The sequence below is a fragment of the Plecotus auritus genome (assembly GCF_963455305.1).
Source record: "Plecotus auritus genome assembly, chromosome: 3".
NCBI classification, from domain to species: Eukaryota; Metazoa; Chordata; class Mammalia; order Chiroptera; family Vespertilionidae; genus Plecotus; species Plecotus auritus.
The window spans coordinates 199,829,542-199,855,021 of NC_137772.1; the positions used below are offsets into that span (position 1 = coordinate 199,829,542).

General features: G+C 34.9%; 1 protein-coding gene across 5 annotated transcripts in view; it reads left to right on the forward strand.

The window, feature by feature from the left end:
- EPS8 (EGFR pathway substrate 8, signaling adaptor) overlaps positions 1-25,480 on the forward strand; it is a 173,353-nt gene that overhangs the window by 111,312 nt on the left and 36,561 nt on the right. For 3 of the 5 annotated variants that reach the window (XM_080659546.1, XM_080659545.1, XM_080659547.1), the window contains exons 5-14: positions 4,417-4,484; positions 6,170-6,331; positions 8,040-8,189; positions 11,049-11,131; positions 11,699-11,835; positions 15,593-15,666; positions 16,920-17,046; positions 18,888-18,976; positions 19,333-19,407; positions 24,684-24,832. In XM_080659546.1, the coding sequence (XP_080515672.1) occupies positions 4,417-4,484; positions 6,170-6,331; positions 8,040-8,189; positions 11,049-11,131; positions 11,699-11,835; positions 15,593-15,666; positions 16,920-17,046; positions 18,888-18,976; positions 19,333-19,407; positions 24,684-24,832 (1,114 nt within the window). Of the gene's footprint in view, positions 1-2,978; positions 3,030-4,416; positions 4,485-6,169; positions 6,332-8,039; positions 8,190-11,048; positions 11,132-11,698; positions 11,836-15,592; positions 15,667-16,919; positions 17,047-18,887; positions 18,977-19,332; positions 19,408-24,683; positions 24,833-25,480 lie in introns of all 5 variants that reach the window. The other 2 variants (XM_080659543.1, XM_080659544.1) reach the window with 1 other exon arrangement.

Genomic DNA, 25,480 nt, shown 5'->3' on the forward strand with positions numbered 1-25,480 from the left:
GTAATTGACTTGACTACAAACTTCACTGTATTTTTATACAGTGTTTGCCTCACCGTTTTCAGTAAAATTTCTGATTATGTCACTTTAACTAATAGATATCTACCCCACCTGTTTTTCTTTTAGACTGACTTTCTCTTTCTGTCCCTCTCATTCTCCTGAGCTTGGTTTAGAGACAGTCTATTTAATTGTCAGAACTGAAGCCCAGATGACCTCTAACACATTTAAGTGGCACTGAAGAGTTAAAATCCATTTCTCTCTTCTCTATCCTTATTATTTACAACTATACATTTTAATTATCTTACATGGAGAAAATATTTAAATATATTTTAAACAAATTTTTTAAAAAGTTCTTAAGGAGAAAATGGACCAGGATTCTTTATTCCCAGGAAGTTGGGCGCTGGTAGAGTCAACACTCAGCTCACAGAGCGTGCCAGGGCATGTGACTCACAAGGATAGTTGGCAGTTTCCCCCATGTATCTGAACATTTTGAAGCTTCTTTTCTCCTCATGGGATAAGCTCTTTTAACAGTTTGCTGAGCAGGCAAGTAAAATTCTTAAATAATGTAACTTTGTAAATTGACCTTGTTTGTTTCTCACAGCAGTGTCTTGGTTCAGATACTGATTTGTCAGTCAGTGAAGATAGTTGCCCGGATAGTGAGAGCTTGTCCTTGCTACTCGTACTCCTCGCTGACTCCCATTCAGTGCCTCTCCTGGTGGAAATGATACACTAAGATAGCGGCAAAGGAATTCTCCTTCACTGGTGGTTGAGAGTCTTTTAATGCAGTATAATATGAGCTGTAGTTCCTTGTCTTATTTAAAGAGAAAAATACTCAGCAGCTGCTTTTATGTTCATTTTTTCCCTTTTTAATTTCCAAATCCTTACTTTGTAAGCAATTCTTTGTTTTTCCAGAGAAAAATACAGGGCAAAAGGAGGTTTACAGTTGTTCATATGGAAAATAATACAATAATTAATGAATAATATTACAAGAATAAACTTTGTGTTTCACATACAACTGTAAACCTACTTTGCCCCACCCTAACAATACAGCCTAAAGTAATTAGGTCGGAGTACTGAGCACTGCATATTGTTATCATTGTACTAATTGAAAAGTTAAATGAAACCTGATTTTTTAGTAAGACTATTTTATAGAGCAGTTTTAGGTTTCACAGCAAAATTGAGGGAAAGGTACAGAGATTTTTCCATATACGCCCTTGCATATAAATAACCGCCTCCACTTTCAACATTCCCCACCAGAGTGGTACATTTGTTACAGTTGATGATCCTACATTGACATATGTCATAATCATCCAAAGTCCATTGAAAGCTAATTTAATTTTCCTGATCTGGAAGTTGAATATCAATTTTTATTGCAGCATATCAATTCAGTAATGTTAAAATGATATATAAGGAATTTTCATCCTTGGTTACTGAATTCACCCAATTTCATGTCTTTGGGTTTGTATATTCTGGTCCATTGGAAAAAGCTATTGGAAAAACTAGTGAAGCACAACCAGGGGTATTACGATCAAGTGAAATTTATTCCTGGTATTAATTGATTCAGAGAGAGACAGAGACTGAGACTTGCTCTTAGATTGGGGGTTGAGCAGCTTATAACACTAGAAAGCCAAAACTCTGCTGCCAGATTCATTGTTATTATTTAACACACTACTTGACTATGATTTACACTATTAATTTGGAAAGACAACCTTTCAATTTAAAGAGACAAGATATAGTAGCTGAATTGGCATTTGCACTGATTCTGAAGCAGTGGTTTTCCAACCTTGGCTGCACATAAAAATTGCCTGGGCTATTATAAATCCCAGTGCCCAGACTGCACCCCAGACCAGTTTCATTGGAAACACTAGACCGTGGGCCCTCAGCAGTATTTTTTAAAGTTTATTTTAATGCGAAGCCAGGGTTGAGAATCTTTGTTAGAGAAAGTGGTGGATGTCATTGGATTCTTTGAGTTATCATTGACACTTAGTTTAGGATTTTCACACTTTTAAGGCTTTTGGTGAGATATTCAGCTTAGGAGCATAATTACTGTTTACAACTGTACTTCAGAATACAGATGATTCTCATAAAAAAGAAATGTAATTGCCTTTCAAAGCCTTCTTTCAAAATTTCCCATTAAAATGTTAATAGTAACCTTCATTTATTCATTGACTTAAATCATTGAAACTACTTATTTATTTATAAATCTATTTAATGGCATTTCTACATTTTTGGGGTATTTTTCTCATAACACATACATCTTATTTATTGTATGATATCAGAAGGCAGCTTTTGAATTCCTAAAATGGATTCTTAATTTGGAATATTGGAAATAGTACCATATCTTCTAGACAATCAGAATGTTCAGTTAACATCATACTATTTACAAATGGTGCCATGTAGTCAGTTTTCTATTTCTGTAAAGTATGTTTCTGTGAGATTGAGAAACTTTGTGTTAGGAAATTTGGGGAAACAAATTTTACTACTTCATAATGAAAATACTTAATTACAAAAAATACAGTATTTTTACCTTAAACTGTTTGCCTATCATGTAATGAGCATCCTAGGGCTACCATATCATAACCTGATACCATGGCAACCATTGCCATTACTTTTGCTGTGCTTAGGTCACAGCAAAGGAAATAGAACTGCCTTCATGTTCTGAGTCTGCCATACAGGGTTGTCTTTGAAGATGATGAGCCAGTGATTCTGAAATAGTGATTATTTCTAGAAGTTCTTTTCTTAGATATGTCCTTGAGTTACATATTGTATTTCAAAAGTTATAATGTTTTCTCCAACAATTATCCATTTGTTAATATCTCACATTGATTAATCCTTAGCTAACCATCAGAAAAATCATATTTGTTCACTTTTAAAAATATGTAGAATATAGTCATGTAAGTGAAGGTTTATGTTTTGTCTTATCGAAATAGAAAATTTAAGGTGAAACCAGATCTTTCTTTTTGATCACATTACTTTGGTAGGACCAGATGGATCATACTTCTTCAGGTCATCAGCCAAACAAAAAAAGAAAGGTAGCAGATACTGAATTTTGTAGTGTGTGTGTGTTTTTATTAAGTAACTTTAATGCTGCAAAAGCAAAAATAGAATATATTGGAACAATACCACTGATGTAATATAAGGCATATAAATATTTTCATTTCATTTTTAAGGCAAATATAAATGAAGAGATAATTAGTTTTATATGCATTAGGAAACAAGAATTTATTGAAGTTCTTAAATAATTCCACAAGTTACCATTCTGAGTTTGTATATGTGCTTTATATTTTTGTACTTGATTTGCTTTTATGTTTAGCAGAACTTTCAACTTCTATTGTAGGAAGAGCTAAAGGTTTCTATAGTAACTGAAATAAACATGTTTATATTTCAAAAAATTTGGTTATTAGGAAAGCTAAGGAGTGTGTGTGTGTGTGTGTGTTAAGTTTAATACTGGAGGAGTCTTGTGGTTTGATCTTGTTTAACCCTTTTGTTTTAAAATAAGGGTGCTGAGCCCCAGAGTTAAGTGTCTTGCCCGAGTTTAGTCCCCTACTTAGTGACAGAGCCAAGTCTAGAATCACAAATCTGGTTCCCATTTAGAGTTGTTTTTGTTACTGTTTTTTAAATCATAGCATTCTGCTTTAGAAGAAATAGCAACTTTGAATTTACAAATAAGCAACTTCCTTGATTGGAAAGTAACAAATGCAAAATATTGCCTCCACATATTTTATATTTTATTTTGGTTTTGCAGCATTTTACAAAAGAAAATTAAAGGTTTATTTGTGTTTTTAAAATAGTTGGTGCATTAACTTTCTACCTGACTTCTTATTTTCTCTAACAGCTTATATCTACAAGTCTGAGTATCACTTTGTGTCTGTAGATGTGTGAAAATTGTTAAAGTTTAATGGCAATCAGTATGATTGGATTATGTTTTGAATCTCCTCTAACACTCTCCATAGTTTGGATATTGTGAAAGGAGATGTTTCTTACAGTGCATATTATTTTAATAGTCTAACTCATATAATACAGTATCTATGACAGTATTTATAGTTCTCTTTTGTTCTCAGTGTACTAACAGATAAAAGTTACAAACCATTTTTCATCCTTTTCCCAAATAGTAGGTCCCTGATCAATAAAACCTTTAGATAAAATACCTTGTGTTTTTACAATCTTAATAATCTTGTTAATCTTTGGGATTGTGAAAATTTATATAGGATCAAATTGTTCATGCATTTCATTTAAACTTTCTGGTAGCTTTTTCAATTAATGTGAAGTATGAGGGTTTTCAGAGATAAAACCCAATGGTGACTTGTCAACTACTGTATTTATATGTGAGATAGACTGGCTTTAGAGATGGCTACAAGATACTGATATATGAACTTCAGCCTTAGTGGGTAAATAACATCTTTTAAACTTCTCTTTCAGAACAAAGGAAGAATTATGCACGTGACAGTATCAGCAGTGTATCAGATATATCCCAATACCGTGTTGAAGTAAGATGCTTTTGACGTTTGCTAAAATTTAGAATGAACCTTTAAGGGTTCTTTCACTATCAATAAAAATTGTGTTTTATTTTATTCCTGTGATGTATTCTATATCGTGTTGACCTTTTTTTTTTTAGATTTTTGGAAAATAGATGTTAAGTGTAAAAGTATTTTGTTAGTCTGGTGTCTGTTTTCATATAGAATAAATTAAAATTGCTACTCATCACTGTCAGCCCAATTTCTGTTAAAGACAGGACAAAGACTTCTATTTTATATTAGATAATTTTCTTAGAATTAAGCCTTTGATAGTTTTATTTTTTTATTTTTTACTCAAGTCATTACTAGATCTACTTAAACAGTGTTTTTAGTTTTTAGTTTTTCCTCTGTTATCTTGGAAGATATTTGCTCTTAATTAGGATCTAGGTGTCCTTTGCATATAATAAAAAATATTTGAGTAGGGAAGTAATTTTATTTTTTTAAGTTGAGAAAACATTGGTTAATAATATAAGTTTCAGGTGTACAGCATTATAATCTGACATCTGTATACACTACATCAGACTCACCACCAAAGTCTAGCTTCCCTTTGGCACCGTGCATTTCACCCTCCTCCCACCCCCTGGCCTCTGGTAACCACCAATCTGTTGTCCGTTTTGTTTTGTTTGTTTCTTTTTTGTTCTTCAAGTGAGTGAAGTCATACCATTTTTTCTCTTTCTGGCTGATTAATTTCACTGAGTCCAATACCCTCAAGGTCCATCCATGATGTCGCAATGGCAATATTTCAACTTCTTTTATGGTGAACTAGTATTGGATCGTGCGTGCGTGCGTGCGTGCGTGCGTGCGTGCGTGCGTGTGTGTGTGTGTATGTGTGATGTATATGTATACACACATACATTCTATGTATATCTATATGTATAGGTATATCTCACATCTCCTTTATCCATTCATCTGTCTATGGTCACTGGTTATTTCCATATTTTGACTATTGTAAATTTTGGCTGTAGTAAACATAGGGATACATATATCTTTTTGAATTAGTGTTTTTATAGCTTCAGGTGAATACCCAGAAGTAGAAGATCTAGATCTTATGTGATTCCATTCTTAATTTTGAGGAATCTCCCTACTATTTTACATAGTGGCCACACCAATTTATAATCCCACCGACAGTGTATAAGGGGGGAAGTGATTTTTAAATTGCTCTTATTTTTAATTTTCTGCCTATTTCAACCTTGTTTAATTAAGTGGTTTTAGTAGGATGAAAGTTTGACCATGGTTACAGACTAGCATTGCTGTTGCTGTTCTCAGTTATGCGTGTATAGTTTTCAAGCTGCCATGCAGCTTGCCTGCTGTCCAGCATTCAGATAACAACATGGAATAAAATGGGCTGGGTGATTTTAAGATAATGCTATTTAGTCTGTTTAGAATTTGTTTCTATGATATGTTTATGTAGCTTCACATTGCTCAATATTAAACAGATTTAACTATGTTATGATTCAAGGCATCATTTCCTCTATTCTTCCAAACATGCTTGACTTTATTATCTTAGTAAAATAACCATGAAGTTCTTGAGTAATCCATTTGTCCCTCACCTCTTTGCTAGTTGACTTCAATTAGGTTAACTTTGCTCTCTTTAGGAAAATATGTACTAAGAGACTGTGTGTGTGTTACAAATATTTTTTCTTTTTGCCAATCATAAGCACTTGACTACCTTCGTTCTGGATCGGAAAGATGCTATGATAACTATTGATGATGGAATAAGGAAGCTGAAATTGCTTGATGCCAAAGGTAAAGTGTGGACTCAAGATATGATTCTTCAAGTGGATGACAGAGCTGTGAGCCTGATTGATTTAGAATCAAAGGCAAGTTTGTAATGTTTATACTGTTTTATTTTTAAGAAAATTCTACAAATATTTGTGCTTGCAATTAGGTCAGATTGTTTGCAAATTTGTGTGAAAGTTTGACCAAATAAAATATGTTTGGTAATGATTTTTAAAAAATACTATATGTACATTATTTATGCAAAATCAGTTTTTTAAAGTAGAGTTAGAGGCGTTCTCTTTTTTTTTTCTTTAAATCACAAATGATAAGATGGAAGAAGGGAGGAAAAAATACACAGTCTAAAATAAGGCCCCAGTGGGGCATAATACTTTATGGCATAGATTAATTACATGTTAGGCTGAACTACATGCTGGTAAATGAGTGAATTGTGATGAAAAGATTGCGTGTGTAACAACTTTTCATCAGATCCACAGGAGGCACCTTTTTCACACAAGCACCGGCAGGTAAGAAGCTGGAGCTCTTAAAAGGACTTTTCTGAGCCCTGTCATCTAATGACATTTGAGCTCCTAAGATAAGGAAAATAACTATTGTGATCACATTAGAATATTCTGATCGGAGTGGGAGTAAAATTTGCCCTTTCATCTCACCCATTGTATACTATAGGAGAAGAGCAACTGAGGGCTTCTCTGATCCTCGTGGTTTCAAGTAATTATGGAGAAAGGATATTATTTAGTTTCCTTCAGGAAAGAGAGAACATGTATTATCTTTCTGGTATGGCTTAGACGTTACATTCTATTTTAATGGAACATGCATTTCTTGTTTCAAATTTGCTGGATTTCGGATTAGGATTTAGCATAAATTTATGGTGTGATGTATATCTATGGGCATCCATAAAAAAGGGTTTTTTATGTTCTAGTTATCAGGGATATAGTATTTTATGTAAAAAAATCATGATTTCTCCCATCAATTACATCCTGACACCACTCACAATTTGTGTAAAGCCATTAGTGTCAGTATAATCACCTTAAATATCTCATTAAGTATAGGGTTCTAATTGTGAGCAGAAAGTTCATTTATTTTAAGAAGTGCTGAAATTATTTAATGTGTTGGTATTTTATTTGCGTGATTCTTTAAAGGTTACAGAATATTCACTCTTATACACCAAATACCTTAATCATTTTGCAGAATGTATTTCTTACAGAGATCCTTCTGATCCTGTTTTACATTTTTGGCTGGATTCTATCTATATATGAATTGTTGCATTTGAGATATTCACTGAAAATATACAAATGATATATTATTCTTAGCCTAACATTTATATGTATATATGTGTATATGTATGTATGTATGTATGCATATTTGTACATCTGACTATACAGTGTTCAAGGTAAAAAATATTCTGACATTACATAGTCAGAGGGAAAAGAATACCATGCGAGATGGTGAATTATTTTGGAAAGAGCCCTCAGTTTACTTTTTTTTTCCTGTTAAAGGTATCATCTCTACCTTATAATCTGAGATCAGGAATGCTAAATTCAATATTCTGTTTATTAAGAGCATAGCTGCATTTCTCTACTAAATATCTCCATTTTTGTTGCTCTTTCTCCCACCCATTATCCAGCCCAGCCTGTACCTACTCATCCTCTGTATCTACAAGTGTTTACTAATATTCAGTGTCAATATGATTTGTGCACTGCAAAAATTATTTGTAAATGCCTAGATTTTATATATACAATAGATTTTATATATACAATGAAAAGTAAGGCAAATTCTATTTTTGCTTTATAGAATGAATTGGAGAATTTTCCTTTAAGCACAATCCAGCACTGCCAAGCTGTGATGCACTCCTGTAACTATGACTCAATTCTTGCTCTGGTGTGCAAAGAGCCAACTCAGAACAAGCCGGATCTTCATCTTTTCCAGTGTGATGAGATTAAGGTAAAAGAACCGTGAACTTTCTTTCCTTTTACACAGATGTTCTGGCAGCTTTTGAAGTACTTACTTCAATCAAGTGGCTTGTGGGTACTAGATGTTTAATTTCTTATAATTTTGTAAGGAAAACAAATACCTTAGTGTCTTCCTTAAGGTTCCCAGGTAAATAAATAGGAGATAGAATGGTATTAAAAAAATCAGATGCATTCTATTTATTAAAAAGTGTAGATAATATATTAAATTCTTCATTGAATGACTTGGACTTATAATTAAACATTGATTCTACAGAAATCATGCTTCATGGACAATAAATAATCACACAGTATTGTTTTATTAAACACCAATCACAAAGCATGTATTATTACAAGATGTTTTCCAGGATATTGATTTAAAGTTTCCCATTTAATTGTGTGATTTGAATAATTGCTCAAGATTTGTAATCCCTAGTGGTAATGCGAAAATAGTTGAGCGTAGTTATCAGTAATAACAAACTATATCCTGAAGATTTGTATTTCACAGTGCACTGTAGTTTTCAAACAATTATAATTTGTGATGATCTATTGGACATTAGAAGCTACCCTGAGCCTTAAATATCTTTATTTCATGAGTTGATTTCTCTAAAAGGGAAATCATTTTGGGTTGAGCTGATTGGTACTTTTCCAAAGCAGTGATGTATCACTGTATATTATAAAATATAAGGTAATTTTGATCTTATAAAGAAGTGCTGAGAGATTAGCATAAAGTGACACTTGATCTTTTTTATATTTCTTTGATATTAAAATATAATGACATTGATAAAGTAAGATTGACTGGAAGTAGTGTATTTTGTAATTTTACTCTTATTTCAATTGATGTCGTGGATGACTTTCTAAAAATATTACCTTAAAAGAACTGTGGCATTTAGGTAATTTCTACATGAAATGTTTTATCAGATTTTTGTATAGTGCCTTTGCAAAGTCATAAAGTATATTAAAAATTCTGCAAGGTTGGATTTAAATCAGTAAGTATTAAAGTGACTATTTAGCTCTGAAAATCTAGTGAAAGTTAATTTAAACATTTTAAAAACAGAGGACTAACCTAAAAGACATTTTATATCTGGTGTTTGCCTCGTTGTTCCAGAAGCCCCTCTGGAAACTGAGTTATTGTGTTGACTAATGTTTTTGGATTTCACTTTTGAGAATGAAGGGCTTGCTTTATTTGATAGGGATGTGATATTGATGGGTTTGAAACTATGTACTGAACACTGTGTGTCCTAATTAAAAGCTCAAGTACCACTCTGTAGCTAAATGCATTTACTCACTGGTGCCATGTTCAACATATGAGACTTTTTCCTCTGGCACTCTTGAAAATATTAATACAATGAAATATGATGTGGTTTATTTTATATGGATCACCTTGCAGTGTCACTTTTGAACTTTAAGCTTTCTTTGTTATGGGACTTTTACAGTGTTCCTGCCCACATTTGTAGTAAAATTATTCTTAGAAATCACCCCATATGGGAAGTTCAGGTTTCTAGGCATCTTCAGTTTTAATTTCCCACATAACAGAAAGCCTTTGGCAAGGTGTTTGTAGTGTCTCCCTGAAAGTAGGATGTTCTTATAGAAATAACACTGGACTGCGTTGCTTTAGCACTCTCATTTAACTAGGAATGTGACCTTGACCACACCATCAAAGGAGTATTCCTTAGTTTCCTTAATTATAAAGCAAGGAGAACAGATTAGATAATCTTTAAGTGTCCTTTCAGCTCTATAATTTTATGATTACCTGTGCTTATGGCAAAAGAATATTTTCTATATACATATTTGAGAAAAACATACATAATTATAGAGAACAAGCAGGAACAAAAATAGGAGATGGATACATCCCAGCAAGAGTCTAATACACAATAATAATCATTGGCTATAAATAAACTTCACAATCAAACAAAATAAACTTCTTTGCTGCTAATCTCATACCAATTCCCAAGAAAATGGAATCAAATGTTCTTGTTGGAGAAGTTAATTGTTTGGAGGATGTTAATTTTTACCTGAAAAGATAAAATAAAGTGGTTATCAAAAAGGTACAGCCTAGTATTGGGTTCATCTGTGATTATAGTGGCTTTGCCCTGCACTGAGAGCAGCTCTGCTGGGACAGAGTGATCTGTCCCAGAGGGCGGATGGGTGCCCAGTGGATACTGAGGATGAGAAGGGAAGGAACTCCATACATACGTGTGCTTCTAACACCTTCATTTCTTCTCAGGAAGATATTTACCTAGTTATACTTTGCCTTTTGTTGTTTTTTGTTAGTCCTTACCCAAGCATATTTTTCCATTGATTTTTAGAAAGACTAGAAGAGAGGGGGAGAGATAGAGAAAAGAGAAACATTGATGTGAGACACATTGATTGGTTGCCTCCTGCATGGGGTCCAGACCAGGACTGGGGATGGAGCCTACAACCGAGGTATATGCCCTTGACTGGAATCAAACCTAGGACCCTTCAGTCCACGGACCGACGCTCTATCCACTGAGCCAAAGCAGCTAGGGCTACCTAGTTAGATTTTTAGCATATGATTATACTTTTAGCATAGGCAAATTCTTTTTCTATTTGCCATTATGCAAGGATAGCTGTTTTTAAACTAAAGGAATCAATATTTAAAAAATTTAAACACTTTTAAAATTCCTTTAGTTTTTAACTCTTGTCATTGTAAAGTTCACCATCAAAAGGAAGCGTGTGCTTTGAAAGCAGATTTAAAAAAAAACACCCACTTTTATTTTGTATCAAGATGCTCATTGATTCAGACAGAGAACATAACCTCTTTTTCTGTTTTAACCTGCATATCAAGACAAGAACATCTAAAACCTCTGAGGTAACTTGTCTTTCATCGCAGGCAAACCTAATTACTGAAGATATTGAAAGTGCAATCAGCGACAGCAAAGGAGGGAAGCAGAAGAGGCGGCCTGATGCCCTGAGGTAAAAACAGTAACAGGAATTAAGGGTTAGAATTGATTTGTCTTAAGTCTTTTTTTCTCTAAAGATTTATAAGAATTACTTTCAATGAAGGTATAGTTTACAGATTACAACCTGTAATCTCAACCCCTTTGCCTCCAGGTTTGTTGGCATGTGAGCAGTTTCTGTCTATGTTCCCCGTCTGTCTCTGATGTGGCTTCTGCCACCTGTGCTGTCTTAGAGCCATGAAAGATGAGTGGCATTTCGGGGAAGGTGGCTCCAGGGAGTCCAAATAGACGTTAGGACTACGGTTAGTCCACAGCCTTTCCAAATCACAGGGGACCCGGAAAAGGTTAAACCTAGTTTTCAGCTGAATTTTAAAAAGTTGAACCTAGTTTTCTGCTGAATTTAATTTTTTTTTATTTTTTATACATTTACAAATATATGTAATAAGGAAAAGTTAGGAAATCCTTACTGTTCTGCTGCTTGACATAGTCTTCTTGAGGTTAGAGAACTAAGACCATCCACTGAGAGAATTGATGTCATAGAAATAGAGTTGGTAAAAATTCAATTTGTTTTCATTGTTTTTAGGATGATTTCCAAGGCAGACCCTGGTATACCGCCTCCGCCCAGAGCTCCTGCCCCTGTGCCCCCTGGGACTGTTACCCAGGTGGATGTTAGAAGTCGGGTGGCAGCCTGGTCTGCCTGGGCAGCTGACCAAGGGGACTGTGAGTATTTCTAGGAATTGATACTTAATGAACATTTACATGGGGTTGTGACGTAATTCTTGCTTTCAAAATCTGATGTTAATTTATGAGCTGAAGCTTGAGATTAGTTTTAAAAATTTAAATCTTAGATAAAGGAATGTTAAGCTTGAACACTATAAGATTATTGTATATGAGAATTCAGACCAATCATTTAATAAATAAGGTGTTAGGATTAGAGTATTTTTTAATGCAATCAAAGGTGGGAAGTTTGACTCTACTAACAATTAAAAGGATGGTAATAGAACATATGCCAAACAAGAGACTGGGAGGTTTTTTTATTTTATTTTTTAATATGTTTTTATTAATTTTAGAGAGAGGAAGAGAGAGGGAGAGATAGGAACATCAATGATGAGAGAGAATCATTCATCAGCTGCTTCCTGCAAGCCCCCTACTGGGGATTGAGCCTGAAACCCGGGCATGTGCCTTACCAGGAATCAAACCCTGACCTCCTTGGTTCATGGGTGGACACTCAAACACTGAGCCACACTGGCTGGGCTGTGAGGTTTTTTTAAAATTTAAGATTATACTTCAAATTCTTTCCATTATTATTATTTTACCACTGTTTTCTTTTGGACAAATTAGTTGTGGTTACATGGAAAGGATGTCAGGACAGGGGAAGACAGTGGAAAAGAGATAAAAGGCATCTCCCATCTGCCTAACCTTGTCAAAAGGACCATTTGAACTTGACAGTCGTTTTGTAAAGACAAATAATCATAAGCATAGAACTTAGTGTAACTTTTTATATGTGAGAATCTTTTATCAAATCTGAAATTGTTATGACTAGAAAATGCCTTAAAACGTGCTTGGTCCAATCTCTTTATTTTAAGGGTGAATAAATGGTGAGCTAGCAAGTTTAAATTTGGTGAGGACTAGAGCCTCATTCTTTTGCCTCCTAGTTCAATGCAACTTCTTAAATCACTTATCTTCTATTGAATGAAGCATTATTTGTAGAGTTTATCCAAACAGTAGAACTTGATTGCCAAAATGAGTGACATTATACTGTACTTTGAGTCTGGTGAGTCAGATGTGGGAGCAAGATGGATCTACCTGTGTGACGGACAGTTTATCTGCTTGTGCTTCAACCTCACTTATGGATACTATTATATATATAAAAGCCTACGCGACTGAATGACCGGTCGACCAGTCACTATGACGTGCATTGACCACCAGGGGACAGACGCTCAATGCAGGAGCTTCCCCTTGGTGGTCAGTGCGCTCCCACCACCAACCTCCTGCAGTACCTCTTCCCCAGCTGGCCAGCCCTGATAGGCCCCCATCGCTGGCCAGGCCGAGGGACCCTACCCTTGCACGAATTTGTGCACCGGGCCTCTAGTGGGGTTAATAATAACTCATGGGTTGCTGTGAGTCTAATAGCAAATAATGTCAATAGCAGTATCCCGTTTGGTATAGTAAGCATAATTTGTGGTGGTTCTCTTTTTTATCAAGTTGAGATCATTTTATTTTCTGAAATGCTTTTCACTTTATTTAGATTTCTCTTATCCTTAAAGTCATTTTAAGAGGTTTACACATAATCCCATCTACCAAATAGATGAAAGAAAGAAATCTTCGAAGCATCCATTTTTCAAAAATAAAGTAACAGAATTATTGCTTATTTTAACTTTATAACAGTTTCTGTTTTTAGGAATTACATAAACTTCTATTAATTCATTTTTGTCTGTAAGACTTTGTGCATAAAAAACTAGTTAGGATGCCCAGCTGGCGTGGCGCTGTGGTTGAGTGTCAGCCTACGAACCAGGAGGTTATGGTTCGATTCCCGGTCAGGGCACATGCCCTGGCTGCAGGCTCGATCCCCAGGGTGGGGCATGCAGGAGGCAGCTGATCAATGATTCTTTCTCATCATTGATGTTTCTCTCTTTCTCTCCCTCTCCCTTCTTCTCTGAAATCAATAAAAAAATATATATTAAAAAAAAAAAAACTAGTTAGGAGTTTATAGTGTTTTCTACTTTTTGTGTATTTATGATATTTTGGTTGTTGCTATTGTTTTCATGGAAGAATAAACCTGCAAAAACATCTGTAAAACCTAATTTATAACAAAAAGAAAATTTAACCGCAGGAGTTCCTAGGCTCATTAGATTTTGTCTAAATTACTGTATGCAACCTCATCTATATAAGATCAGGTTTACAGAACGAATTTACTATTAGGCTAAGCAGAACACAATACTTATGTGAGTTTCTGTTTGGATTCAGGCCAGTTTTTTGTTTTTTTTTTTAAATATATTTTTATTGATTTCAGAGAGGAAAGGAGAGGGAGAGATAGAAGCATCAATGATGAGGATCATTGATTGGCTGCTTCCTGCACGCCCCCTGCTGGGGATCGAGCCGTAACTCAGGCATGTGCCCTTGATGGGAATTGAACCTCGACCTCCTGGTTCATAGGTCGACGCTCAACCACTGAGCAATACCAGCCAGTTTTTAGTTGGAAAGACCCCCAAAAGGAGTATCTTTCTGTTCCCTCTGAAGGCTCTGGTTGACTCAGTTTGAAAAATTCCTTTGAATCCTTGAGGTAGCTCTACCCCTGACTGCCAGAAGTAATCTCTGTAGAACAGAGAGACAGTGGCATTGGGGTTGCCACAGACCCTGAAAAAGTCTGAGAAATACTACATCTCCCCCTTACCTCAGCCTCCCATCTCACCTATCTGGAGTTCCTCATAGCTTTATTTCAAGTACAATGTGCTGCTTTCTGTAGTATATACTACAGGAAGATAGTAGCTACCCACAGGTAAAATAGCAGTTCACTGGCAAGATTTTATACATATAAGTTCTCATTATCTTAAACTACTTAATAGCCACAAAGTATGTTTCATAAGACTAAGGGATTTCTTCTTTCTTTTTTTTTTATGACTATTCCATTTATAGTAAAAGTTAGGCCTAAAAGAGACATAGCAATATTGGATTTTCAATATTTTTTTGTAGTTCTCTATATCAAACATCATGAGTCACAATGATATATCAAGAGTTGTATTTCCATTGGTGATGATACATTTTTCCTGTTTCATCCATACTTTTTTTTTCATTTCCAATACTATGAAATATTTGTACAAGTATCTGAGTCAATGGTAGTTTTAACCTACTCATATCAGGAATGAGTTCATGATAATGATCTTATGATTAACATCATACTTTAGCCAAATGAGCTAACTTAACATTTTGAACGCTCTTAAGAAATTTACTCTTTAATTTGAAATTTTCTATAGGTATTTACACTTTTAAAGCACATAGCTTAAAATTAATGAGCCCAACATTGTGGGTTTTAAGTTTAATGAAAATAATAATTAAAAAAAACCACTTTACTCTCAGAACCCCAAAGCTTATTGAAATCACAATGTTGGAATATATGAAAATTACAAGCTCTGTTGCATTAGAATTAATTGACCATTATTTATGACGTAGGTGCTTAAATGTGGGTTTATATTTTTTGGGTGGGAATTATAGGATGCTGAGTTAGGGTTGGTTTCATAGGCAGCTGACACAGGGAAGAAGGAGACTAGCGGGGAAATTACAAGGTAAATCAACATAAAGGTAGAAAGCAAGTACTTCAACTCTGCCCAAGTGCTTCTGTTGTGGCAAGGATGCCTGTTGTAGATGACGAGCCGAGTTTTGATTTTGTATCTAGCCAATTTTCTAGCCAATGTCTAATTGCCTATATTGGTATTACTTAAGCAACAGGTTGAAAGAGTTTTGATTCTCCTTTCTCTAGTTGAGAAGCTAAGGCAGTATCACGGGCATGAAGAAACACCTGAGATGATGGCGGCCCGAATTGACCGAGATGTGGTAAGGACAGCATCATCTTAGATCACTGCCTTTATTTTAAAAGAGGAGGAATATTTTCGAGGAAAATGAAGTTGATTCAATAAAGACATTTTGTGGAAACTATATTTTCTCTTTCTACTGGTAGTTATGCCCTTTGAATTTTTTTTCTTAACTATTTTTTTTTGCCTTTATGGCAATATTTAACTAGAAGATTTTATACAAATCATTAATTAGTGACAGAAGAACTAACATATTAACTAGCTTACAAAGGAATTTAAATGGAATGATCCAATTTGAGGTCCTTTTGTTTTTTCATAGTTTGTAATTCATAATTGAAGTATTTTTAATATGTCTTACTATCCTTTATTGAAAATATTTTATAATGCCTGAAAGATAAAAGTTAAATGGCATTTTAAGAGTAGATATGTCAATATTAATTTCTTATAAAAGATAAGGCTATTTTTATTTCTCCATAATAATTTACTTACAGAATGACAGTGCCCTGTGGTATAATCATAAAATATGATGCCAATATAACTATTTTTTATACTACACTCATGTTCAATTTGGAAACAAACAGAGGAGTTTGATGTTTGGAATTTAATTTTTACATTGCACTATTATTTATTGTACTAAAAAGTTCATTTAATACCAGTTTCTAGTCTTGAATTAGAAGAATGTCAAGTTTCACACAAACTAGAGAAAGTCAACTAAAATTTATACTATATGAGATAATCAAAATTGATTTGATGAGCCCTGAAAGCATAGTTCATTATGAATTTTATTTCACCATGTAGAAACTCTTTAATGTCTAGATTTGTAGATTATCTATATCTTTATTAGGTTATCACAACATTTTATATACCTTTAATTCCATGAAATAATATTCTTGGTGCTCTAATGAGACACTTATTAGAAAAACAAAAATGCTCAGTGTTACAAAATATTTCTTAGAATTATTTTCCCCTAACTTTATGTGGGAGAACACTATGAGAAAATTAGAGTAATTGAAAATAATTAATGTTCTGAATAGATATTGTGAATGCTTTCTTGATGGTATTGAAAATAGAGCAAAATTAAGCTAAGGAAAAATACAAATGTCACACTTTGGCCACAGGCATATTTAGTTCAATCCTTAGAATTAGTGATAAACTTGAAATTTGCATGTAGGAAGTGTTTCTTTCTTTTTAAGAACTTCCCGAATTTTCTTTACTGACTATGTGTAGCCAAGGCAAAAATAGTTTTATATTTAATTCTATATTTTCTAATTTCAGCAAATCTTAAACCATATTTTGGATGACATTGAATTTTTTATCACAAAACTCCAAAAAGCAGCTGAAGCATTTTCTGAGCTTTCTAAAAGGAAGAAAACTAAGAAAGGTAAAAGGAAAGGACCAGGAGGTAAGTTGGATATTCTTTGTCTTCTGAAGTCCAATCAGAATTCCAGTGGTAGGCTGTTTCTGCCCTTGTGAAGAGCTCAGCAAAATTATACTGACAGTGAACCAGGGCCCCTTTTCTGGTTCCGGGAGAGCACCAGAGCTTCAGGCAGAGACGGAGACGAGCCCAGGGAAGAGTCCAGTCTGGTTCCAAGTTGGCTACAGGAAAGAAAGACTCTAGGATACTTTACTTAAATCACAGCCTGGGGTTCAGGTAGTGGCTGTGTGTTTGTAGTTATTATAAAATTAATACCTGTTAAGCAAAGTCATAGCTCTATTCTTCCATATTTGGATTTATTTTATTGTAAATATAGAACCTCATTATTTTGTTAAATAAAAGGATTGACTTTTCTCATTAAAACAGATAAAAATGTCAATGGGTTTGAATTTTTTTTTTAATCACAAAACTCCAAATAGTATATTCAGGTCACATACAAATAACATACAAATAGTTTTTTAGTATGCTGTAGTTTAGCTATTTAAAATGGTGCCAAAATAATATAAAATTATAATTATGGAACAAAATATATAAAAGAATAGCAAATAAATATCCCTTTAATTTCCTGTGACTTCCAGACCTTTCTCTAGCTCATGTCTACATCATAAGCATGAGCGGTAGACTCGTCTTCCAGATGTGTATATCTGGATGTACCTCACCTCTAAACAGGGTGGGCCCAGAAGTAGGTTTACAGTTACTTGTATGGAAAATAAGACAATGATTAATAAATAATAATACAAGAATAATCTCTGTTTCCCATACTGACAACTATAAACCTACTTTTGCCCCACCCTGTATATTCTGAAATTCAGTATTATTATTTCCTGGTGTCTCAAATCACTTAGTGCTCCTGTATTCTTTGAAGGGTATACTATTCTCTTGATCACTGAGATTCAACACCACAGATTCTTCTTTGACTGCATTCTATAGTTGGTAACCAACATCAACTTAATTTTTTCAGTGTTTCTTTTATCCAGTTTTTCCCCTTTTCATTTTCATAAACAGAATGTGCTTCAAGCTGTTACCATTTTTACCCAACTTTCTAAGCAGTTTTCAAATCTCTAGTCTTACTCTATGAGGATAGTTGCCTTAAAGCACTAGGGTAGTCACTTCATTCTCTGCTAAAAAGCATGTTAAGTCCATGTTCTGTTGCTTAAGTCCACCCCTCACTCACCCTGGCAGTCAAGGTCATTCACAATCTAACCTGATCTACTTTTCCATTCTCATGTTTCTTTGCTTTATTGTTTGTTATTACATATACATTCAGTTTCCTTTTTTCCATGTTTTTGCTTATGCTGTCTGGAACAAAACTTTCAAATCCCATCTCCAAAGCTGCTTTCCCCGTGAAACATCTCTTAGGTATACATTTCTCTGCCTCCCAACCAGCTGCAGTGTCTTTCTAATAGCACTTACTTGGTACATCTTTGTTATTTATCTCATCCATGTCTTCTATTACATTTTAAGGCCCTTAAGAGCAGGGCTTATAAGTTAAACATTTTTATAGTCTTCACAAGGACAAGCACAATGACTGCCATTTAGAAGGGCTAAAAGTAAAAGTTTGTGGAATCAAATGAGGATTTGGTGGTCCCTAAAGGTAGAGGAATCCATTTCAAATGTTGGGTTATCTTAATTTGTTATAGTCAGACTATGAGATTTGGTAGGTAACTAGGTAGCATGATACTGGTGTGATCATCAAACTTTACAGACATAAATGTGGTCTTAGAATTTTTTTTTTCATTTTATGTTTTGTTTTTTGTTCTTTTTTTTTACAATTTGCTCTCATCTACTCCTCCTACTTATTTCTTTAGAGGGTGTTTTAACTCTGCGGGCAAAACCTCCACCTCCTGATGAATTTATTGACTGTTTTCAAAAGTTTAAACATGGATTTAACCTTCTAGTAAGTGAAATTTATTTACATATAGTTAAAAGAAATAAAAGAGATCAAAGTCTAGCCAGGATGTTCCTAATTAAATTAAGAGAAAAAATTATTCTTGTAGATTTTTATATGGGTTTTTATTTGCCTTTAATTAGAACAACAGCTTATAAAATATGATCGATCATCTAAGAGACTTTATCAAAAAAGAATGACTCCTTTTTTTAAAAGTAAATTTTCCTAATCTGACTCATCCATGCTAATTAATATACTAAAAATGAATCTAGTAATAAAGAACTCTTCGTCTGGATAATTTTCAGATCTGTCTTTTGGTCAGTTACATCATAGTAATATGTTTGTCTGTTCTCTTAATGTTACAGGCCAAATTGAAGTCCCATATTCAGAACCCCAGTGCTGCAGATTTGGTTCACTTTTTATTTACTCCATTACATATGGTAAGATTTTATAAATTTAAGAAAGTAATCATTCTTAGTATGTTTTTGAACCCCAAGTGTCTGTTAGATTATATAGACAGTTTTTCTTTATTGCCTCATCATCTGTGTAAACATTGAGAATGTCAAATTTGAGAGTTTAAAAGAACCTTAGAAACCATGTATTTCACTTACTTTAGAGCTGAGGAAACTGTCGTCTCTGACAGACCTAGGGGAATGAAAAGAAAAAGATTTATTGGAAACTAGTGTTTCAGTAGATACTAGTGTGATACAAATTACTTGAGCAATATAGAAAATTTTCTCATTGTCACACAATAGGCTAGGCATGAGGAGTCTGGGGCTGTATGGATGGCTTTTCTCCATGATGTTATTCAGAGACCCAGATTCTTTTCATTGAGGTCTTCTATCACCTCAGCTGTATCTGAGTCCATCATTTGTTTTTTTTTGTTTGTTTATTTATTTATTTAACAAATACTAATTGACAGCCTGCTATGTGCTTGGCATTATTAGTAGCTCATAAGGAACAAAACAGACATAAATTTTTATCCTTTCAGAACTTATATTTTAGTATGGAGGAATAAACCATAACCTAAATAAATTCATAACTAATACAGTTCACTAAAAGTAAATGCTATGTGAAAAAATACAGCAGGGAAGGTGAACAGGGAGTGTTTCAGGTGCATGTGTGCGTGCATGTGTGTGTGTGTGTGTGTGCGTGTGTGCGTGCATGCTACAATTTTTGAATAGGGTTGGCTAAGGGAACAACTCACTGAAAAGCCAACAAAGCAAGGAATGAGTCACATGGATTTCTGCAGAAAGAAAATTGCAGGCAGAGAATAGCTAATATAAATGCTATCAGGTGATAATATGCAAATCATGTTCTCGGAATATATTGGTTTTATAATTAGAACAGAGTAAGGGAGGAGGTCAGCAAATTAACAGGCAGACATACGTTGTTGGTCTTTTTAGGTGATTGTAAAACCTTTAACATTTTTGAAGAGTCTTCAGCAGAAAAGGAAAGGATTGCTTTTTCTGAATGATTAGAAATTTGGGGGAAGAAGGGACTGAGATGGCTGTTAAAATAATGCAGACAAGAGATTATGGTGTTTGAACTAGGTAACATCAAAGGTGATGAGAAGAAGTCAGATTTTGGTTATAAATCATGGAAGCAACAAGATCTGCTGGTAGATTAGATGTGCTGTGCAAGACCCAAGAATTTTTAGCCTGACTGGAAAGATGGACTGATTATTAACTGAGTTGGTAAAGACTGGGTGAAATGGGGTTTTGGAGGAAGATAAGGAATTCGGTTTTAGTCATATGAAAATTGAGTTATATACAGATGGAAAAACTTGAACTGATAGTTGAATATTTGAATTTGGAGTTCAGTGGAGAAATTAGGCCTAGAGATATAAATTTGAGGACCGTCTACATAGAGAAGGCATTTGAAGCCAGGAAATTGAATGATGCCACCAAGGGAGTGATTATAAATAAAGAAGACGGACAAGGACTGACGAAGCCAAGGCAGTTTCAGGGTCAACAAATGGGAAAGGCCAGCAAAGAAGACTGAGAAGAAGCAGTAAGTCAGGAGAAGAAACATAAGAATATTGTGGAATTCTAGAAGTCAAAGGAAGAAAATGTTTTCAAGAGTAAGAATTGAGCAATTATGTTAGACTAGAGGCCCGATGCATGAAATTCGTGCAAAAGTAGGCCTCCTCCTCCTCCCCCCCCCCCCCCCCCCGGCTTCCGGCACCAGCTTCCCTCTGGCATCTGGGATCCGGTTTCCCTCCAGCCACCAGCAGGCACCCGGAACCCAGGCTTCCCTTGCAGCCCTGGCTTCGTCCAGAAGGACGTCTGGTCTAATTAGCATATTACACTTGTATTATTATAGATATCTAGAGTGGAAGCTCATTTACCTCCATGTCCTTGTAATAGCAGTACAAAGGCAAAGACAGCTTTGTCTTTAAAGAGTAACTTTGAGCTTAGACAGATAATTTTTGCTATTATCCAGTTGGCCTGAACTTCCTCATGGGGCCGCACCTAACACTAAAGCAATATAGTTTCCATTGAGTGGCTCTGTGTCCATCTAAAAATGCAGAGGCTTCTTCTAGGAGGAAGTGGAGGAGAAGGGACACTAGGGGACAGTTGGCAGTCTTTGGCCTGCACACTATGTTCGTGGTGTGGTGATATGCACATAACACAGTTTTCCCTCGAGAAAACTTCCTTCTCCACATGTATATTTTGAATGAGGTATAATTTTGAAGCTAACAAAATGGTGTATTGGGAACAATTCCCTTTGTGAAGCAGCTGGAATGTTATCCAACAAAAGGTTATACCACTTGTGTAATAGGCCAGGATCCAAGATACACATCTTTATTTTCTAGATTTTTAACACACAGGTGTGCTATTTCCTTATACATTTAATGAAGTGGGCACAGTAATGCACTTCCCTTCCCATTTTATATTTCTCATATTTACGAATAGTATAGCAGCGGGTTTTCCAAGCTGGCTTTATGTACAACGCCTTTGTTCTGCAGGAGAGCTGGCAGAATGAACTGAAATAATATTTAAGGGTGCACAGAGGAAAGTGCTGAAGTTTCAGAAAAGCATGGCAATAGCAAGCAGATGGAGCAATTGGCCTCACGCGTAGACAGATCCTAAGGAAACTGGGCTACAAATCACCCTTTTCTATAATTCCACAAATTCCCCTTTTAGTGGGGAAGACAAATGAGAGAGAAGTGGAAAGAAGGCAGAACCTCTTTTAAAAACTTTCAGGAGGACAGAGATTCCTATTTTGGGGGCTAAGGCAGGAATGTTTAGAGTGACTGTGAGTGATTCACCCTGTCAAAGAGCAAACGATTACTTTGTAGAATGACAGTAGCAATACTAACTGTTAGTGTTGCTTTGTGTACTGCTCCTGTGATTTTTTTGAAGAGTAAGAATAGTAATTATATGAATCAGATACATTTCATTATTTTTAATTTAGACCATATAAAGACTATGGTCATTAAATTCTTAATCTTTATAAAAAATGGAGCAAATTCAGCATTTCTCATAGCTTTTACTTGAATGTTAGGGAAGAAAAGGGGGAAAAAGAGAATCCAAGTCATAAAAAGGAATAAATCTCATTCTTCTTTCACCAAGGGTAACTAGACAAGACCTGACGTAGAATATGAAATGGATATTGCTTTACAGACAGGAAAGTAAGTAACATTATCAGCATGAAGTCAGAACTGGGCAATAAGAGATTAGAAGATGAAAGTCCAAGGCTACGTCAGTAATTTATGAATGCTTCCATATGTTGCTGCTATATATAGAGCATCAGGTTTTTACTTGTCTATTTATAGTTGAATAATTCTTGCTGTATAAGCATTTTTAAAATTAGAAGGCCATTCATATGCAAAGAAACTGATTCTAGCTCACTAACAACATTTGTATTCTTTATTTAACACATTTGATACTATCTCAGTTTGAGTATAAGGAAGTATTGTTCATGATGCAGTTTTGCCACCTCCTCTCATTTATTTCACACTTTCACAGATTATAAGCAGATATTGAGTCATTACACAAAGTAGGAATATAAAATAAAGGGACTAGTTTCCATAACATACAAAATGTAATCTTTCTAATTAGGCTAGGTATCTGAAAACATTAGATATTTTATATATTTTTTTCTCAAAAGTGACTCCTTGTTAATGGTCTTCCCAATCATAATATTTCTGTTACTCCATTTAATGTTCTGCCTATGAAGCCCAGACATTTTATGTGGAGATGGGAAGGAATATTTATTCGGGCCTGACTTATAGCCAGACGAAGTCTAGTGGCTTTAAACCTTGGAGTTTAAACCTGTACCCTCAGTGTCTGTACGCAAGCATATCCACAGCACACATGCGTGCACATGTGCCTATTCACATTCTTGAGAGGGAACTTTGGCCCATAGACTTTTATTTACCTGCTTTAGTTTTATTCCCCCCTCCCTCTGTGAAAACAAATATTTTAATATTCCTCTACTCCTTTACTCTTTACTTTTCCCTCATAGTCATCCTTATGTATTTACTGGAAGTACTTACTATAAGGCTTGGAAATAAATAATGACTGTGCCAGTTGTCAAGGTAGATTTTGTTCTCAGTAAGAGCCCACTTCCCTTATCCTTCATTTTTTTGTTTGTTTGTTCTCATTCATTCCCATAACACTATGTCTGCTGTAATTCAAAATCAGGTAAGTCTTGGTCCAAGTCCTCAAGGGAGCAGAAACTAAAAAATAAGCCATAAGCTATAATGTAATTTTTTACTAATATGCATAAGTGATTTTGGGGACATAGAGGTGCATCAGAGGTACATTGTGGAGTTAAGAAGGGCTTTCCAGAAGAGGTGGTACCTGATGATGGAGGAGGGCCTTCTGGGAGGTTGGGAAGCAGCATATCAAATACACAGAGGTCTGCACAGCACAGCAGGCTCAGAACACCTGGACAACTGGGGAGAAGGCGACTGTTAGTCTGGCACCATTCCAAAGCACATTTCTTCCTTCTTGTGCCACGTCTCTGGGAAGGTGAGATTTCTATAAAAGGGCTCTGGTTTCTGCTCTAGGAGATAATAACTGCCATTCTTTAGCCAGGAAATAGCCCCTGAGAAGTAAATACGGAAGTTTTCAGAGATCCTCTTATCATCACTTTGTTTATCAGGAAGTTACACCTGTTCATTTGTTTGTGCTAGTCATTAAATTATCCATTTCAAGTCAGGACAATTTCCTTGGATTAAATTCTGGGGAAAAATATATAGATTCAGAGTCCCATTTCTCATTCTTTCACTATTCTCTTTAGGTCCTTTTATTTTTGTACATCTTTGTAGGCACAGCCACAGATTGTTAGCTTGAGCATAGTCTTCCTTTCTATAGCCATATTTTTCAAGTTTAGCATAATAGATTTCCAGTGAAGATCATCTTTTTTAAAACAAAACCAAACAAAACAGAAAACACACCAAAAAGCAGAGTTGGTTAAACCATCTGACTTAGAATTCTCTGTAAAGATATTAGTATTTTCCAAGTAAAGTACAGTGATATGCAGAGCCTGTGAAAGCTGTTAAATTATTAACTTTTCATTTTAGATTATTAGTTACCATCAGTCTGAACAGATCATCTGGCAAGCTGTTTTTCATTCAGTAGTGCATTGCACAACATCAAAAGTTAATTTGAGTTTGTAAAAACAGTGCTTTTTTTGGCATGGCTTTTGAAAATATACAAATGTCATCATCGTCTTGCTAAAAAATGATGTATTGTGTTTTTAGGTGGTGCAGGCAACAGGAGGTCCTGAACTAGCCAGTTCAGTACTCAGCCCCCTATTGACTAAAGATACAATTGATTTCTTAAATTATACTGTCAATACAGATGAAAGACAGCTGTGGATGTCATTGGGAGAAACTTGGATGAAAGCCAGGTAAACAAATGAGTTTAGCATCTAATACCTATAATACTTTAAGTATTGTTCTTTGTTTATTGCATGGATCTAACAAGACATTTGTTTAACCTTCTATGTATGAAGACTAAGTGTTACAGATGAAACCCATGAAAGGCTAAAAGTCTGGGGGAGAACATAGAGGTGTATGGAATACAAGGCATGATAAATGCCAGAGTGACTCATAAACTGCTATTGGTTGACAAGATGGAACAGTGAGGAAGAGGATTTAGAGAGGAGGGTAGTTAGTGTTCAAAGAAGAGCTGGCATTTAAAATCAATAGCTAAAACTATTAAGTAGAGAGATGCATGTTTCTATATAGACATACACATACACAAGAGTTTGCTAGTCACTCTTTCATTCACTTTACACAGGTACGTTATTATTCCCATTTTACAGATTAGGAAATTGAGGCATAGAGAGATAAACTAATTTGCCCCAAAGCCACAACTCATATGTGGCAGAGCTGGGATTTGAACCTAGGCAATCTGGCCCTATAGTCAATGTTCATAATTATTTCTCTAAGCTGCCTGTCAGCAGGATGAATAGGATTTCCACAAATACATAGCAGAGAAAGGACCTTCCCAGTAGAGAGAGAAGCTTGAGGGAAGGCATGAAGCAGTAGATTGA